Below are 20512 nucleotides of genomic sequence, written 5' to 3'. Positions count from 1 at the left end.
ATTAAGTTTTAATTACACTGATCATCATCAATCTCCTTCGTGTATCCTCCACCTATGTGACATAGTGAATTAAAGATCTGTACTATTAACAAGTATCTCTTAAACCTAGAATAATAGTGTTATTTTTATTTGAAAATTATTATTAGAAAAGTTCCTGTTAGGTTTTATAAACATGATTAATAGAATTGACCACGCTTACAACTTTTTCTTAAATAAAAACCGTTAAAAAAGTATCGGCGGTACTGTTTTTTTTTTTTAAAGTATCGGCGGTTACTATGAAATATTTTTTAGAAACTTTTATAATATCGCAAGATATTATAAATGATTAATATATTATATAACTACACAACTGTCACAAAGTTATCCCGGCAAACTTCCTGTGAAACTCTCATCAAAATCAGCTTAGCCGTTCCGTAAACCTTCCTCTTGAAGCCCTCTATACATTGGTTAAACGGCATGAAAATCCGTTCAGTAGATTTTGAGGGAATCGATCACATACACTTTTGGTGACTTTGTTTTATAATACACTAACTGTTACCCGCGACTACGTCCGCGTGGATATGAAGATATGCATTACTATTAAGATGTTTAACGCAAATTATTTTTTATATTCCAGTCACTTTTTATTTGCTTATCACACTGAGTGACTTTTTAAATGGCACAATTTAGTATAGTTTAATAGTTATTTTTATAAAACATCTCACACATTTTTAGTTTTATTTTCAAGCTGCGGTATAAACAACATATGAGACGAGCTTATAGCTGTTGTATATGTTTCATACAAACTATCAACCCCAATAAAACCTCCTTAGCGGTGGAATATCACATAATTGTTTTTGCTCGCAAACGAAAAAAACCGACTTCAATTACATCGAAGAGTAATACAACACGTAGATCGACGAAAAAATAGTCAAGTAACTACGCGTTATCAAAGATTACTCAAAAAGTAGTTATCAGATCTTGATAAAATTTATATGTGACCACATGATAAACATCAGCTTTCGATTAAATTAAAAATTATCAAAATCGATACACCCAGTAAAAAGTTATTGCAGATTTTCGAGAGTTTCTCTCGATTTCTGTGGGATCCCATCATCAGATCCTGGTTTCCTTATCATGGTACCAAACTAGGGATATCCCTTTTTCAACAAAAAAAAAGAATTATCAAAATCGGTACATCAAGTAGAAAGTTATGCGGTATAATACAACGTAGGTCGACGAAAAAAGCGTCAAGTAAAAACGCATTATTAGATATAACTCGAAAAGTAGTTGTTAGATCTCAAATAAATTTAAATGGGACCAATTGACACACACCACCTTTCGATTAAAAAAATTTTTGTCGAAATCGGTCCACCCAGTCAAAAGTTCTGATGTAACATACATTTAAAAAAAATAGTCGAATTGAGAACCTCCTCCTTTTTTGGAAGTCGGTTAAAAATCCGTTCTTAGCGGACGCCTACTAACTATAATCTACCTCCCTGCCAAATTTTCAGTCCATCTGGATGGACCATGGATGAGTGAGTCAGTGATCTTTCTCTTTTATATATATAGATTACGATGCATTATTTGGATACCTCCTCACCATATATAAAAGCATACATTTTAAATTTCAAGTCTCTTATTTCAAAAACAAGAATTTCATACAAACTTCTAACCCCCGTTTTACACACTTAGGAGTCGAGTTTCGTAGTTAGTTCTTAGTTCGCTCTTCTTCTTATTTCGTCGTAGTTCTTAGCGGATATCTACGCCCTATAAGAAACTTACCTGCCAAATTTTAAGTTTGTAGCTGTTATAGTTTCGAAGATTTCGTGATGAGTGAGTGACCTTTCGCTTTTATATATATAATATATAGATGAAAACAATTACGTATTTAAAAAAAAATATTTAAAATGTTTGTTTAGCTATATGATAAGTTGCCAGTAACCATAATATGAAGGGAAAGAGCTGGCAAACTGGTGTACTTGTTTTAAGCCTATTTTAAACAAGAGGGTGGTTCTATGTTCATTTTTGTATATTTTATATGTTCACAAATATATCTTCGTGAATTGTAGACTTGTAAACTTTGTGGTAACTTTTTTTGTTTGTAAAGGAACTCTCCAGAGGTAGAACGTCCTATAAGATTACGAAATTGAGAAAAGTCCACAAAAATACCAAGTTCTAATTATATCACCTGATTATCGTCACATTGATTTCTTCGAGATTGAACCGATTTTGTAAAATAGTGATGCTCTGAAGTTGATCTCGGATATTTTTAAAGAAACTCCTCATAGATAGTAAATCAAAGTTTATTCAAGAGTTAATATTGCTCGTTACCTTACTTAACAAAATACTGTTCATAAAAAGATAATATTGAATAAGGTGAATTAAAAAAAAAAAGAAACCACAAAACAGTACGAATTCTTACGATGTTCAAATTAAGTCTGATGCTATCCGTTTAAGTGTATATTCTAATTTTTAGAACTCATTAATAATTTGAGGTGATCATTTTATATGGTATAAATTGGTTTAAGTCGTACGTGTGTTTCTCGTCAGCCAGTCATATCTGTGTAACTTTATCCGGATCTCAGACAAAAAATATTGTAAGTAACTGACGTATTCTTTAGTGTCTCAAACTTTAGTTAAAAAAAAAAAAAAAAAAACATTAAAAAGTAGGATGCTGAAGTTTTTTAATAGTAGCTTATAACTTAGTATAAATGTAAAGTAATATAACAAATATCTTAGCTTTAGAGAAACTTGTACTAAATATTATGTCAAACATATTTCGCAAAGCGATTTAATTTTTAGTGATGAAAATGTCTTAAATTTTTGCCACGTTACGTGCAAAACAATGGGTATGAAACATGCCGTGGAAATTAACACATATATTTTGATACAAAACAAGAAAAACAATGCAATTAAATTATCAAATTCTATATAAACAATAAAACTGTAAATACTATTTGTACTTCTCATTCTCGCGATGAAAATTATGATCAAGTTACTTCTTTGAATAAAAATATCTACAAATTGACTTTCAAGCTTTAGCTTTTATGAGATACTGTTTTATCCAGAGTCGCTACTCTATAGAACTAGCATTGAGTTAAAGCCATAACAGTATTTATTTTGATTTTCGTCCGTTTGTTAACTAAATAAATTAAACACAGAATGAATTTGATTGACACGTGTCACATTTTGATTCCTTACTATGGAGAAGATCCCGATATAATTCACCACAAACATCAGAACGGTTTTTTTCGAAGAGGGGATGAAAGTCAAAATATTTAAACACTAATTAAATTAATTTATTAAAATATGTACAGCTACATTACAATAAACGACATAAAAATGCAACTCATCTTGAATGAGTTGGAGAAACTTCCAGATATTTGACAGGTCATGGTTGGTCTCTTTCGCTACAATTATATAATTTTAGACGTTTTAAGCATTGCAATTAATGTGCAATTAATTATTTTTAATTGTTGTAATGGAAAGCGTTAGAGACAACCCTATGAGTATAATTATAGAAATACAGACATAAAAGTGGTTTGGATTCCAAGTGTACATTGAATGCAAATACACTAAGAATCGCGGTTTTTGTATCTGTAAACATTGTTAGGAAATGTTACATCCTATAGTAGGAGATCCGAACTCGAAACAAACTTGACGGATCTGTTTAATGGATGAAAATTATTTTATATCATTTTAGTAAATTAGAAAAAAAAAACGCAAAACGACTAATAATTCCTGACAGGCTACATTTAATTCAAAATTGAAAAATTATTTTTTTAAAAAATGCACCTACGAGCTTAAAAAGAATGAAAGTACCTACGGCAGTATGAAAATGCAAACGTAAGGTTGTCTATTATTTTACTGGTATTACTATTAGGTTAATTGGTATAAATAGGTTTATTGATATAATTATATTTTTCTAGTTACTTTCAGCCACATGTTTAATATATAAATTTTACATCGAAATGAACGCTGTTTCATTGCGAATGAGATGGCATAGGGTTGCCAACTAAAAGTCTGGCTTGAATGGCGGTTGCCGAATATAATATGACCAGGAATTTTCGAGTTAACCCTTTCGCGATTTATCTTTGACATACTAAAGAAGATAATTATTTAATTTTTATCCATTAAGCAGATGGGTGAAGATCACGTCTAGTTCGGATCTTAGACTATTACACACACAGGTGCATCTCTACAACACATTATCAAAAGAGGTAAATGACACATTACTTATTAAGCCACTTTGTAATAATAAAATGTTATAATACTAAGAATATAATTGAATATATTTCAATTAGCAATGTCATACGTATCATAATTACTCATTCCTTTAACGTATTCGTACTGGAAGCACTGAAAACGAATGAATTGAAAAAAAGCAATATAGCTAACGTAACAATTTTTTTGTTTTTTTTTTTCTTAAATAACATTACGCCCAATGAAAGTTAAATTTATGAAAAGTTTTATAAAAGTCATAGCATTGGATTTAATGATTACTTCATTCATTGACATAGTTGAATGACTTTGAACGGTGTAAAAAGAAGTACAGATGATTTCACCAATGTCAAGTAAAATGATGAATATACAAAGGATTGATCGGTGCGGTCAATGTACGTATAAATTGATTGTTGGCGCAATAGGCAGTGCGTTCCTGGGCTTCTGGGACTGCTTCCAGTTCCGAGTCCAGGTGTAACATGTGCTGTTGTTACACTCAGTTGTGGTGTACAATAAAGTATAAATAATATTTACTTACATACGTATTATTTGTATGTTGTATTGGAAATAAATATCTAATAAATACATTCGATGCTTGTTACCTAAATCACAGGCATTAAGCTACCTACTTTAGGAACTACTTTTTATTTTTATTAATTAAAAAAAGTCTTCGTTAGTTTATAAGATGTAGGAAATAGCAGTAAATTAGTTTTTTTTTAATATTTATTCAATTTGTAATGGCCACTGTCAAAGGATCCGTTTATACTTCTGTATTCGCTTCAGCCTGTATTATCCCACTGTTGGGCAAAGGCCTCTTTCCCCATGTAGGAGAAGGATCAGAGCTTAATCCACCACGCTGCTCCAATGCGGGTTGGCGGATATATTCCCTACTATGAGTAACGATCGCTATCAGGTGTACATGATAACAACCGGGTATACTTCTGTATTAGTAAGTAATTCCGCATAAGATTAGGCACGCACCACGTCAGTCAAATGTAATAGTAGTGGCCACGATTTTACGCGATGTGAACGTGATATAACAATGGATTATGTATTAGAATCTAGGTCACTGACCCTGGCGCTTCTTTATTGCAAAACAGTTTACATATAGATAATTTAATTAGATAAAATAATAAAGTTACACGTTCAAATTGTCTGATGTTATCGCTGAAAGAGATGTAGATCTCATAAAATCTTCCTTTTGAGAAGATGTTTTTTTTTGGTTGATTAAAATTGTAAGAAATGTAAATATAGAAAATTAGCATTTAAAATCTAAATTACAGTGTTTTTATTTTTTTTAATTAATTTTTTTTAAGTTGTAAGTTCCCGTTTCCCTCCACTTAGCGTTATTAAGGGTAAGAATAAATGAAAAATTAATAATTGAAAAATTTTGTTTAGTGGTCAAGGTTTTGAACTCTAGTAGTGACAAACGTTTTTAGAGAATGGACTCTACATATGATTGTCTGGCATGTGCATATGTGTCGTGTGTTTAATTGTAATGGCTATTGTGTATTTTATAATAGTATTTAGTATATTTCTTTTCTTTATACATTTTCTAATCGCTGAAACAATATGGTGTCTTGTGCCTAAAGGTTATCCGGAAGAAATGCCTTTTACAGCGATACGATCATTTTAATACATTTTTGATCAACTTCAAAAAAGGAGGAGGTTACTCAATTCGACTATATATATTATGTTCGGGGATAACTTCGTCGTTTATGAACCGATTTTGATAATTCTTTTTTTTTGTTGGAAAGGAGATATTTCAGGGGTGGTACCATGATAAGGAAACCAGGGTCTGATGATGGGATCCCAGAGAAATCGAGGGTAGCCCTCGAAAATCCGCATAACTTTTTGCTGAGTGTACCGATTTTGATGATTTTTAATTTAATCGAAAGCCGATGTTTATCATGTTGTTACATTTAAATTTCATCGAGATCTGATTACAACGTTTGGAGTTATCTTTGATAATGCGTATTTACTCGACTATTTTTTCGTCTACCTTCGTTGTATTACTTGTCGATGTAATTGAAGTCGGTTTTTTTTCGTTTGCAGGCAAACACAATTATTATCGCTAAGTTTGCATATATTTTGGTAAACAAAGAATATTAATGTATATTAATTATTATTAAACGATTAATAAAGTCTTTAAGTAAGTAAATACCAATCTCAGTGAAGTAATAACTTGATATTACAAGTAAAACATACGGTTTTTCATGTAAATGTAGCAACGCATTTTTGCACGCACTATTTAAATAGACGTCCTTTTAATAAGTAATAATTTACATACTAGCTATCGTCGTCAGTAACGTGAAACAATCATCACATAACTAGTGTACGGAACTTTTATAAACGAGTAACTTGCGTAAAATAATATAGAACTTATATAATTTGTTCAAAAGGATATAAGAAACGGTATTTAGGATATTACCAGGCAAAACGATTATTCCATGAGTAATTCTATCAAATAATCATGTACTTTTATATGTTCTAAGATTATAATAAGTAAATAATGATGTGGATATGTTTTTAACCGACTTCAAAAAAAGGAGGAGGTTACTCACTTCGACCGTGTATATACACGGTCAAATATATATATATATTTTAAATGTATGTTCAAGGATAACTCCGTCGTTTATGAACCGATTTTGATAATTCTTTTTTTGTTAGAAAGGAGATATCCCTAGTTTGGTACCATGATAAGGAAACCAGGATCTGATGATGGGATCCCAGAGAAATCGAGGGAAACTCTCGAAAATCCGCATAACTTTTTACTGGGTGTACCGATTTTAATGATTTTTAATTTAATCGAAAGCCGATGTTTATTATGTGGTCACATTTAAATTTCATCGAGATCTGATTACAACTTTTGGAGTAATCTTTGATAATGCGTATTTACTTGATAATTTTTCGTCTACCTACGTTGTATTACATGTCGATATAATTGAAGTCGATTTTTCTTCGTTTGCCTGCTAAACAATTATTGTTTATTGATTTATATATTCCTTTCATGTAAAATATATAAGTTAGATTTCGGATTATACTTTTAATTTAATATTTTGTTAATAACAGATTAATAATCGTATATACGGATGAGGCAGTTTGTCTTTTAAAGAATTATTTACCCTCAATGAATAAAAATTTTCTAACCGTTAACTATTAAGATATATAAACGTCAAATTTTTATTCTACGTCCTTAAATTACTTAAATTGCTAATAAAACTCTGCTACTAATACTATTATTATTATACATATAGGGAAGTATATAAAATGCCTTGATCGATATGAAAATGAAAGAGAGTTCATTGTTAATTACAAAGTACTATGTTCAGGACTTATTGAAACAATTTGACAAATTAGTGTAGCGTTTGAAAGCTGTTTTACACGAGAATGTTGTAGGCTGTAACAACTCTCGGTATTACTTATCGAATAGTAATGATGAACGTGGTTATACCAATTTTAAAGAAATATCATCTACAATTTCGAAATATCTGAATCATTGTTATTATTTCGAAGCGGTCATTGCAATACAATTAATTAAATGTCCTAATGTCCCATAATTTCCTTTGCTGTTTTAACTTTAACCACTTGCCGTTGTATGACATGCAACCTTTCAAAACGATTAAAGTTGCCTGTAGGAGTAACAACACATACATAGTGAAAATATTTTCCGAAATTGATAATTTTAAAATAACAAAATAGTTATCTAGGTACTTACTCAGGGCTTTGTCGGAAATGATCCACTGCGAATTGCAATAGAGGGTGTCTGCCATCGTGCTGCGGAGTTGACTGCTCTCTCCGCTCCTCTCGCATCTCTCTTTCCCTCTCTCTATCCCTATCTCGTTCCCTTTCCCTTTCTCTTTCACGCTCACGCAGCACTGGTGACGATGTCTGCGCTCTCCTGTCCCGAATCTCTGCTTCTATTTCCTCTCTGGATTCCCTATTTTCCCTTATTTCCCTAGATTCCCTAGACTCTCTGGATTCTCTGGACTCCCTCGATTCCCTAGATTCCCTGGACTCTCTGGATTCTCGAGATTCTCTAGAATCGCGAGCATCTCTCGTTTCACGCTCCGTAATTTTTTCCTTCAAGTTCGATACACCATTCGTTGTCGGTTTCGGTTGAATCTGTAACAATTAATTTAACATGTGACCGAATTGACTAATTTCACTGATGGAACTAATTAAGTGTTTTTGTGTACACAGAGTGTTCACTCGTAATGCCAGTGTTTATGGTACTTCAACGAGAGTCGCGAGCCGCGCACGAAAGCGTGATGCACTTAAAATATAACATCAACCTACATATTTGCCAGCAATTACGAGGAAAACTATACAATCTATCGATGTGGTGCATCACTGTACGCTGATTTAATATGTTTCGCTACAAGTACACCACAAAATTATAGCGCTTTAGAACGTTTTAATTATTTTCATGAGGGCTCTGAAAAAGTATAGTTAAATATTATAAACTTTGAGTTTTTCAATACTCCCATGTAACTAAGTAATAGGCCATTTCATAAAAATATATAACTTTAAAACATTGATTGAATATATAATTAAAATAAGAAAATAAAATTTAAGATTATAGTTGATCTGAGCAATGATGTCATACTATATACATATGGTAAGGCAAATAATTCCCGATAGAAGCACTAACGTAACCGTTAACGAACAATAAATAACTAATATAGGATACATGTCATTCTTTTATAATATTCTTCAGCAATCACGTATTTCCCACGATTACCTGTCTGGGCTTTCGCTGTAGTGCGCACGCTAACACTGCTGCATGCGACTAAATATTTGTCGAAGAAAATATAAATTAACACCATCTAACTCTATTAATATAGAACTATCTTTTTATTTATAATTATTTAAACGATGACAATTTTTATGACTCGTCTAATCTTGCAGTATTTATACTTCTCAACACCGATTATATTAGACACTGTATTTCATTGATTTTTTTATGTGTTATTTCTTAAATTTGAAATTTATATACTACCACCCTATATTATGTTATTAATTCACGTAGTGTAAAATTTCCTTATGCACTGATTACTTCTTTAAATTTTTTTTAATCATATTTTATTTTTAAAAATCTGATATCAACCTTAATATTTGGTCACTATCTAAGGGCTATATTTGCTTGTTATGTATTCTACTGAATAAAAAGTATTGTTAATATCGGTGTAGTAATAAATAGAGATCGTGTTAAGATACACAACACAAACCAATGTGACAAATTTATAGAAATAATCAAAGCACTAACTTTTGTAAGAGCAATAGTTCCTAGGACCAAGTCCTTTTTGAAGTCAAAAAATTACTATAAATATTGACTATTTAAACATAATTTTTAAGTTTAACGATCTAACGACAGTCTCGTATTCGTACCTTTGGTTTTCGCTTCAGAGTTTTTCTGCTCAATGTTCGTATAACACCGTATATATTTTCCATTTTATATATAACACTTTCCACATTTATCCACAAAACGACTTGATATCACGTCGAAATTATGATAAAATAGAAAATTAATTAAACGTTCGAAATGCAGTTGAACGCGCTGCAGTCGCGATGTGCAGCGTCGGTATGCACTTAGCTTAGCCGTTGCGCTTCAACGCAGTGACTTTTTACCATTTTTATAAATATTTATGTATTGTCCATTCGCTCCGATTAATCGCGAATACTTTCAGCAAATGAAGTCGGTTAATCGATTCCTTATACCGCTTCATGACAGTTACGTTTTCAATTATTTTTAAAGGCTCGAGAGTAGGTATCCAACAGTGCTCTGTTCTGCCGTCCATTGCATATAATGATCACATTTTAGTATTTTTAATATAAATTTATTTGATTGGTATTCTCTTCAATTTTACCCAAGAAATAGCTTCCAGAGATCTATATAAATAAAAATAAATGTTGCTAAGCGTGTAACTCGAGAATGACTGGACCAATTCGGCTAATTTATTTTTTTGTATGTTCCATAAAGCCCACGAAATCTTCTATACTAAAAAAAATTAATAAAAAAAGAATCATTTTTACTATTAACTTTTTACAGAACGAAGTCTGTCCGGGCAGCTAGTTAATAATAGTTTTTAGGATATAAACAATTATAAATGTCGATAAACGATTTTTTTTATAATTACTATTGTGTAGATAAAAAGTTTATTAATATTAAATGAAAGTCTTTAAATTAAATGAATAAATATTAAAAAAAGGCCATTATAAATTCCCTCATATTCCCTCATATTGTTTTAACAATAACAATCCTAAAATTATATACCCAATTTTGTAGTTAGTTCTTAATATTTAAGATTGTGAACTACTATATATAGAAAATAAATGCTCAAGAGAATTCCTACTATTTGTATCTTACGCCATCTAGTGTAAAATCGCAATACTACTTGGCCTTTTGATTGTTCGAAAATATTATTATACCATTGTTTTCTCATCATCACAGAACATTTACAGATTATTTATATTAAAAAAAAAATAAAAAAAGCGTAGCGACACGCGCACTATATACCTACTCGTATACAATTAACAGAACGTAATAAGTACTCTACTTATAATGGCTTTTTATAGGCTTTCAACTAATATTAAAAGTTTAAAAAAGGAAAATGTACGGTATTACGGTTTAACGGTATTTACGGTTAATTTAAATCTGTTATACTAAATATATTTCGGTATAATCACAAAATTAATAATAATATTCTGTAAAATAAAATAAAAAATACAAAGCTATCTTAAATATCAGTTTTTATCTTGTGCTTAAGTAAAAGTAAAGTAATTAAAATGATCATTTTTATGTAAAGTAAGTATTTTACCAACTTCATTATTTCTTAGCACTACATGGCAGAGATTAAAACCAATTTATAGTAATGGTATCTAGCAAATAAAACCGCGAAAAAGGCCATAATGCCGTGCGTCCAGATAATGAAGGAATCAGTGGCATGGCAGCGGTAATGGGTTAGAAAGTTCGGAAACAGCCCGCATCAGCGGAAATAATGGAATTAAAGATATGAACAGCATACGAGTATAGCTGTAATAAGCGGGCGGAGATTTTGTTCAAATTTTAACTTCAATAAACTAAAGTTTTTCAATGTAACTATGAAATGAAGTATTGAAAAACAAATCAAATAACGTAAAACGTTGATTTTATCAAAATAATGAGTCAGCGTAATACCTTTTTGATTTTTTCACGTCACGCTTTCTGAAAGCTTATTTCAAAAGCTAGTCGATTCGCGTGGTTTCGTTTGCATTTATGGTGAATTACCGCTTCGCTCTCATGGATTGTAGCACATTGTATTTAACTTTCCTCGATAAATTTTATTATACAATTTTTTTAAATTAATATTATACTCTTTTAAATTATTTTCTGTGTAGTAAAAAATATCTTCAAAAATATTTTTTCATCCTCCTAAGCAAAACCAACCTAGATCATAATATGGCATGTGTATGCTTGACCTAAACAACTTATTAGCATTGTATTGTTAATATACGCGACACAAATTTCATGCTAATAGAGCTGGTCGTTAACTGAAGAGTATTTTCAACAGATATGATAAAGTAAACGAACTTCCATAGATAGAGCTTGTGTGCTAAATAACGTTTTAACGGAAACAGCATACGAAATTGAAGAAATCCCTTTATTAAAATAAAAAAAAAAACTCATGATACAAAAAATACATCTCAACACCAAATCAAATGAAGGAAAATGGAATGCGTTTATTTATTTATATATAAGAAATGATAGACAGAACAGAAACAGACGAAATGTAACATTATTAAGGCCAATTACGAGCATCCACCCGTTTAAAATTAAATTAAGTATTGTAGAAGAAACGTGGAAATAAAATAAGGAAAAACATCAAAACAAACAATACGATAAAACCGATACCTTTGCGCAGTTTAAATTACAAATAATTCACTTTATACACACACACACATAACAATAATAGTAAAAAATACATTACATTTTTATAATATATGTACAAATAATATATTAAAATATAATAAAATATTATTAGTTGTTGTTTTGATTATGTTGGTAAAAGAACTGTCGTTTGATTTTATTTAGAAACATATATTATTGGATATTATTTGGAGTAATTTAAAATATCTATCCGTTTAAATTCAAATTATAGGAGTTAGTGTAGTAGTTCGGGACATGTGATAAGGAAGTGAGTATATAACTAAAAAAGTAATGAATTATTTTACTTGAACACGCCGATTAGAGAATTTGCCAGAAGTTTGCCTTTATCAAGTCGCTTTGTAATTCTTATCTCAATATAGGCAATAAAATAACACACTATAAGTTAAAGGAACGTAACGATAATTATTATAAACTTGTGTAAAACCCTCACTGAAGACGTCTTACTAGACTATGCAGCAGTATATACTTTATGTTTATAAGTTGTGACAGCCTAAATTAATTATTAAATTAGTCCCTTGCCAAATATTAGACCCTAAAACTTTTCACAGAGATTGACGTCTTTTTTAATTTGTTTATAATAAATAATGAGTCTCTTTATAATATGAGATATGATAAGGAACCCGAGTGGTATCACAGACACTATAATTTTAAAATTGCAAACGTAATCGGAACAACTAAATCACAAAAATTCATTGTTCGGCAATAAAATTTAATTGTCTTTTATAGTGATAGTATTTTTGTGTAACGATCATTTCAATCGATTTTTACGAGTAGCATAAACGTAAAAAAATATTTTTCACGGTTACTTTACAAAGCGTGAAACACTTCGATTTATTCATTTTTAAATTAACTTACTTAAATGAAAAAAAAGTCGCTTTTTAGATGTTATGTAATGTCAGATTGTATTTAATAATATAGTTACCGACTAGGGCTTCAACTACCTCAGGAAAGAACTTTTTTTATATTTATACGTATTTTTATTTTTATAAATATTTAATAAAATATTAGACAGGGTAAATAAAGAAATAAAAGATTAATTAAGATACTTAAAATAAAACGATAATTGTAAAAAAGAAATATATACAATGGCGGTCTTATGGTCAGAAGGGCTCTTTCAGGCAAACTTTTGGATACTTGATGTAGCAAACTAAAAGCGGATAAGTAAATATACAAAGTGTTTGACGTTATAACGAGAAACATCAGCTATTTTATTTAACTGCACAAGATTTTTCAATTACTATATAAAATCATATATTAATGTTTTCCCTAGTTGTACAATATCTAAAATATTACAACAAAAGCAACCAATTTTATTAAGAACAAGTTAATTTAAAATACAATTAAAATATAAAAAAAATGTGAATCAAATCCCAATGTAAACGCGGAGCGATATAAACCAGTGGCTGCTAACACCAGATAATGAACAGTACTGCCAACTAGTGGCGCGTGCCATGTTTACTGACCGTTACAACTGTAGTCACAATGCAGTCATCATTAAAATTATACACGGCACATTTACGGCATCCACAGTTTAACTATTATGAAATTGCCAATTTTGTCATCAGAATCGCATTGTTTCTAGATGATTGTTTGGTAATATTAATTGTATATTCAACGTAAGTACCGATTTAATAGCGTTTTAAACACACCTTACGCTATTGTAAAGCTTAGCGTTCGCCTATAAATCAAGTATATACTCGTATAGTAAGTATAATAAGTTGTATAAATCACAGAACATATATATTTATTAGTAGTTAATATGTTAAATGTTTATTAAATTAAAAATGACTTTTTTGCCGTCTGCAGTTGCAGTCAGTTGCAGTTTATGTTATTATTATTAACAGTCTAAGTCGTTCATGTTTTCGAATTATGTAGAAGCATTAGTAGTATTTACAACTACTTGTAAGTATAAGGCTGTGGTCATATAAATTATGAAGTTGGCGTACAAAATCTGGATGAGATTGCGGAATACCGGGATCTTTGGCGCGAATTTGGGGTGGCCTATATCTAGCATTGGACCTCGATAAGCTGAAGTAGGCTGTTCAGTGTATTTCTAATTACATCTATAATATAAAAATGAGTCGCTGAATGTGTTGCTAAGCGCAAAACTCGAGAACGGTTGGACCGATTTCGCTAATTCTTTTTTTAAAATATTCCTTGAAGTACGAGGATGGTTCTTACGGAGAGAAAAATTCAAAAAAAAAAAAATTTAAAATTTCCTGAAAAAGTCTAAAAACAACACTTTTCTATATTCTCATACAAAAGATTTGTGATAATACTTAAAAGTCAATTTGAACTTTAATACCATACGATAAAGTTTGTGTTAGGCGATACGAAGTTCGCCGGGTCAGCTAGTTTATAATATTTTATAATGCTATGGTGGAAAACAAGTGACGGTAAGCGGTTACAGTAGCTTATGCACGCCTTCAATAATTTCATAACCGTCGCCAGCGCGTAGCTTAAGCTTTTTGTAAAGTTGAGCTAAGTAATTCCCAAGTCAGGCTACTCTAAATTATGAGCAAGCTGGTTCCTGTCGCGCTATAACTCAATTATACTTGTTAGCGTTTCTCTAATATATATCCACTCATAAAGTTATTCAACAGATTATGCAAAAGTCTAGTTTTAAACCAGCAGTTATCACGGGGAAACGATCGTTATTATGAGCGATATCTCTACATATGCCCACATTTAATCCACAAAGTTTATTGCTTTCTTTTTACCTGGTGTTACATGTTATTATGATTTAATAAGATTATGAACCGTTTTATAATTTTATGTTTTACAATGTTAATTTATACGAAAGAGTGTGTATAACAAAGTATACAGTTTGTGCAAATAGATTGAAAAGTGAAATAGTTTAATGTTTTAATTTAATATTAATTGTAAAAGTAAAAGAGTTTTATTTATAGCAGAAAGTCATATGTGCGATTAGAATTGTCTACGTTATATTTAAAATTCTAAGAATTGTTTGCTTAGAACATTTAAAAGTATTTCTCGTTTTTAAAGTTTTTCTGCCTGTTTTAAACCGGCTATTAATGTATTTAGGTACTTAAATTTTTATCGGTTACATTTACAAACAAAAAATAAAATAAAAAACTTGTTTATTTGTAAAGATTAGTATCTAATCGCTTAAATGTCATGAAAAATATTACAAATTGTAACAATGACTTAAAATATTTTGCAGACCTTTAGAAAACATATTTTTCAGATAGGGTAAAGAAGTTAAAGCATTACTGGCTCAAGTGGTATAGAACTAAATGGAGTCTATGTTGAGAAATAAATCACCAAAATTCTTGTTTACTCTCGTATCGAAAGCTCTTAGCTACGAACGTATATTTGATTGTAATTCAAATTTATTAAGCCAATCTTAAACCCCAACTAATTATTTATTATTATCTGATACTATTAAAACTCACTTTATACTTATATTAGAATTTTAACCCGACTGCATGAAATTGAAGGATAAGTCAAATCATTCTCTCTTTGTGCATGTCTCCGACTGCATGTTATGTACGACGTTGCATAAAGTTTCGAAGGACTACCGTATTAATATATTTTAAATGTACAGCACAAAATGTTTGATATTGTTTATATTTATTTCGCTGACTTTGTGTGCATATTGAATTGTTATCTTGTTCCAGCTTTTTCAGTTGATTTTCTAATAGTTGTTCTTCACGCAGGCGGGTTTTTTGTTTTTTTTTTTAATTATTATTTTTATATTTATATTCTTATATGTTTTCTTAGACCTAAGTTGTAAATCTAGCTACCTATTCAAGATGCTATCCGCCATTTTGTTTTGTCTATTGCATTGTATCTGCACAATATTGTTTCGATAACAATGAATGCTGGTGAACGGAAGATGTGTTCATATAACGTTAATCGCCATCATTTTGCTGTCCGTATTGTTGCCGGCCTTGTTGCACGCGATCGCTTTATTTATTGGTGCTTACTGGATGTTCTGTATGTTTTAGCACTTTATTACACTATGTTAAACACTACAATTGAGATATAGAGCGGGATATATACTTATCATATTTTAGTAATATTTTGTCATATCCAAATTTAAGCTTTAAAAAAATTCAGATGATACTAATGAGGATTGGTACCAATTTAATTTTTTTTTTCAAATAAAGCATAATGTAATTACTACAAATTAACTTATGTTTGTCCCTGGCTAAACTACTACTAATTGTAAAAAAAAGACATGCCTACTTTTGAACATTATGTGATCACGATATTAGTGCACCAGTGATCATTGCGTTTGCATCTTCTAATTTGGTGGTAGCACATACAAAAAGTATAGTCAAATTAAGAACCTATTTCTGTTTTGAAGTCATTTAAAAAGAGGTTTGAACAATTTTCGGTGTGTTGATGAAAAAAAAGTCAGCCGCAAACACTTGTATATACTATATATATATTGATACTTTGCGCCCTTGCATGCGGTTGTCGGCAACTCCTGATACCCCGCGTCCGAATGCACCATACCTCCTTGCACTATAAGTAAAGCCTTTCCTATTTAACAGTTCCAAACAGTGTATATTTTTATGTCAACATTAACTGATCACTACTTGAGACGCTTTAATAGCTCAGTCAGAATGAAAGTGAGTAGCTACGCTGTCGATCAACGTCAATTAGACTAGTAAATCTAATTTTCAATTACAGCACCCGCGCGGTTTACTTACCATACCTTCTCCCGTCGTTATTCAGGACAGGAAAATGGTGGGAGAGTCATTGGATGTTTATAAATGTTCATACAACGTTTATAAAATTAATCATTTTTTATTTATTTTTTAAGTAATCAATTTCACAAAAAAAGCTAACAGAACAATGATTAAAACTGTTCCACAATCTATGAAGATATCACCTAAAATGCAATAAAAAAAAGACAAACCACAAACAATAATATACGCCTTGCGCTGAACGGATCCGCTTTATCATTTCGATCGCTAATCAGTAAGATAATAAAGATATAAAATAATTTTTTTCTCCATATCTGACCTCTAAGCCGAAAAGGTAAAACAATATTACGTAATCTAGCAACATATTTACATATTATGAGTTACGATCGATGTTATACAATTATTATGTTTAAATTATAAGCGTTATTTGGATACGTATAATTTGTAAAACATCAGCGGTGTGTTCGCTAATAACGTAGTTTTTTAGGTAGAAATGTGATAGCCAGGAACTACGGATCGATGCTTTCAAACCGTGTGTCAAGCAAACGTTCGTCAAATGCGCAGTATAACTATAAAATTATTGATATGGGGTTTTAGGGTTGCGTAGCCAACAATCAAACCTTATAGTTTTGGTATGTCTGTACACTTTTCGTAGTCAGTAGTCTTAGTTCAGAAAGAATAGTAGTGAGCATTCATGTACGAATCGATTCCGAGTATGTAATTTACAAAGCTTAAAAAATATATTATTTTGAATAATTTTCCTAACGTAGGTACTTATTTTTATGTTTTTAATATCGAGTTCCAAGCATCCATAAGCTATGGTAGCAATTTAACTTGTACAGTTTTTTGCCACCTATTAGTATAATATATAAATAAGATGACTTAAAGTTACTAATTAGATGAAACCAGCTCCTTCAAATTTTCGAAGACACTATGACAGTTAATGAAAACCAGAAATTTATCATTGGATGAAGGTTCTATTAAATTTAATTACAAAAGTGCATGCTATGTTTCTTTTTGGAGGCCATTAACTATATATAAGATTGTATGTGTGTATTTTTTAGACTATATAATATAAAATAATTGAAAAAGTATTCGTTTAACTATTTTTTATAAGGTTTTCAAAATTTTATCAAAGCTCGCCCGCACTACGAGACGGCGTTGGTGAAATTAATATCCGTGCTGTTTTGGCACATTGAAAGCCATTAAAAACAAATAAAAAAATCAGCTTTCAGCTTTACAATTGTTTAAATGTCCTATATTCAAGCTTATTGTACATAAATTTTAAAGTATTTTGGTTGTCATTAATTCAAGAACATAATTTTCTATATTATTTTACATATTCGTTGAAATCTAAATTGTCTTTTTAACGCAATTCTAGTAATCATTTTATAAACATTCTTACGCCGAGTTGCACGAAACAAAATTAAAATTTAAGTAGAGATTAAACTAATTTAATCACAAGAATTTTATACAATTCTTGCGATTAAATTGGTTTAATCACTACTTAAATTTTAATTTCTTTTCGTGCAACTCGGCGTTAGTCTCTTTGATATGTGCTTTTTTTCTTTCATGTTTTGAAATAGGTCGTTATGAAAGAACATTTAAATACAGTATAAATTGTGGTTATATTAGTTTCGCACGTAGTTCTCGTGATCTTTATACCTAATTACAATATTTGCGCTATGGACTTTGGCTACGAATTACAATAATCGACATGAGAATCGATGTCTCGTTTTGCTCCTAATCGAGTAACGGCGTGCTCTGGTATTCCGTTTCCAACGATGTACATAACAGTATATAATAAATAATAACAAATGTAACACTTGACCGATAACAGCTTCATATTCCATGCATAACTCAAACATAAATGGCGGAGTATTTAAAAAAAAATTCTAAATGTATTTCAATTTTTAAATTTTTTTTATATAGCCGTTTTAGTTCTTACATTGCCTAAGAGAATTATTTTAGTCAAAGTTTTTTTATTTTTTATTAATGGGTATTAGTTGTTGCAGACAAAGGTTTAAGGCTGTATTATTATAGTAGGTGGTGTACCTTTTTCTATTATATATATATCTCTTACTTCGAAGATGTTAATATGCTTAAGTTGTTTTATGTTACTTTATTCTAATACTAATATTTTATTATGTATCACTCACTTCAGCTTAATATAGTCCACTACTGGACATAGGCTTCCACAAGTTCGCGCCAAAAATGGCGTGAGCTTATGTGTTTTGCCCGTAGTCACCACAATGGGTGGGCGGGTTGGTGACCGCAGGGCTGGCTTTGTTACATCCAAAACACTGCTGCCCGTCTTCGGCCTGTGTATTTCAAAGCCAGCAGTTGGATGGTTATCCCGCCATCAGTCGGCTTTTTAAGTTCCAAGGCGGTAGTGGTACTGTGTTATTTCTTAGTCGCCTCTTACGACACCCACGGGAAGAGGGAGGGTAGCTTTATTCTTTAATGCCGTAGCCACACAGCGTTATTATGTATGCATGTGAAAAATTATCCGAAAGTAGTAAAAAATAAAGAAATGAATAAACGAAATGATATAGTAGTAGTATTTTATTTTTGGAGTCGTATGTGTAGCCGTTTTTTACAACGTTCATTTTAATAAGGTTTATTGTTTCGATCGTTAAATGCAAATTTGTAACAATCCAACAGTCTGTTTTGTCATATCGTATATTCACACGGGTCTGCGTGTAGTTAGGAAACGGAAGTACGGTCCGATTGCCGGGCAATTGTCACCCACCGGCGACGTGACTGATTGTGTTAGTTGTGCCGATGCCATCGCTGTTACACAAAGCCAAGCCGAATTCAAGGTTTTCTCAGTATTTACATTAAATTACTTATTTGACTAGCATCCTGAGAGTAATATGCAAATACACTAACCTTAACTAAATATTTTTAAACATTTTGTAAGTGCCTTCAAAAAGGGAAGAGGTTCTCAATTCGGCTGTATTTTTTTATGTAGGAATGTTACGATTTCGATGATTTTTGTTTTAATAGAAAAGTTGGTGTGTGTCACGTGGTTCCCTTTAAATTTGATCGAGATATAGCGCGTATTTTTTGAGTTATTTCTAACTAGTGACCCGCTCCAGCTTTGCACGGGTGCAATATAAATATAAAATAAATATTTGCAATGTAAGCGCAATAATGTGTTTATATACGACATCACATCAGAAACCTCTAAAACTATCAGTGTTCCTCTCTACTATATTATGCATCTCTACTATATTACACCTACATATAAACCATCCTCTGGAATTACTTTATTTACTAGATATTATTAGTAAGCGCAAAAATAAGTTTATATACATCACATTAGAAACCCCTAAGACAATCAGTGTTTCTCTATTATATTATGCATGTATTATACCTACATACTCGTATAAGCTTTCCTCTGGAATCACTCTATTTACTAAAGAAAACCGTATCCGCAGTTTTAAAGATCTAAGCATACAGATAGCCGGAAGCGACGTTGTTTTATGTAGTGATAGTATTATGTAGTGATAATGCGTATTTATTTGACTATTTTTTTGTGTCGACCTACGTTGTATTAGTGGTCGTTTTAATTGAAGTCAAATTTTTTTTTTGTTTCCAAGCCAGTATTGTTAAACCTTCTGCTGGAAATGTAAGTACAGGAGTTTACGCTTCAGCCTGTAGTATCCCACTGTTGGGCATAGACCTCTTTCCCCAT

The 20512-nt window shown here is 31.0% G+C and overlaps 1 protein-coding gene across 1 annotated transcript in view; it reads right to left on the bottom strand.

Moving 5' to 3' along the window:
* Positions 1–20512, bottom strand: part of LOC123656849 (unconventional myosin-XV) — an 83182-nt gene that overhangs the window by 17954 nt on the left and 44716 nt on the right. The window contains exon 22 of the mRNA XM_045592466.1: positions 7922–8328. Coding sequence (XP_045448422.1) covers positions 7922–8328 — 407 coding nt within the window. The remainder of the gene's footprint in view (positions 1–7921; positions 8329–20512) is intronic.

Source organism: Melitaea cinxia, chromosome 10 (genome assembly GCF_905220565.1).
Source record: "Melitaea cinxia chromosome 10, ilMelCinx1.1, whole genome shotgun sequence".
Taxonomy (NCBI): domain Eukaryota; kingdom Metazoa; phylum Arthropoda; class Insecta; order Lepidoptera; family Nymphalidae; genus Melitaea; species Melitaea cinxia.
Note: the sequence above shows the minus strand (reverse complement) of the source record. Positions and strands in the feature narration are given on the sequence as shown.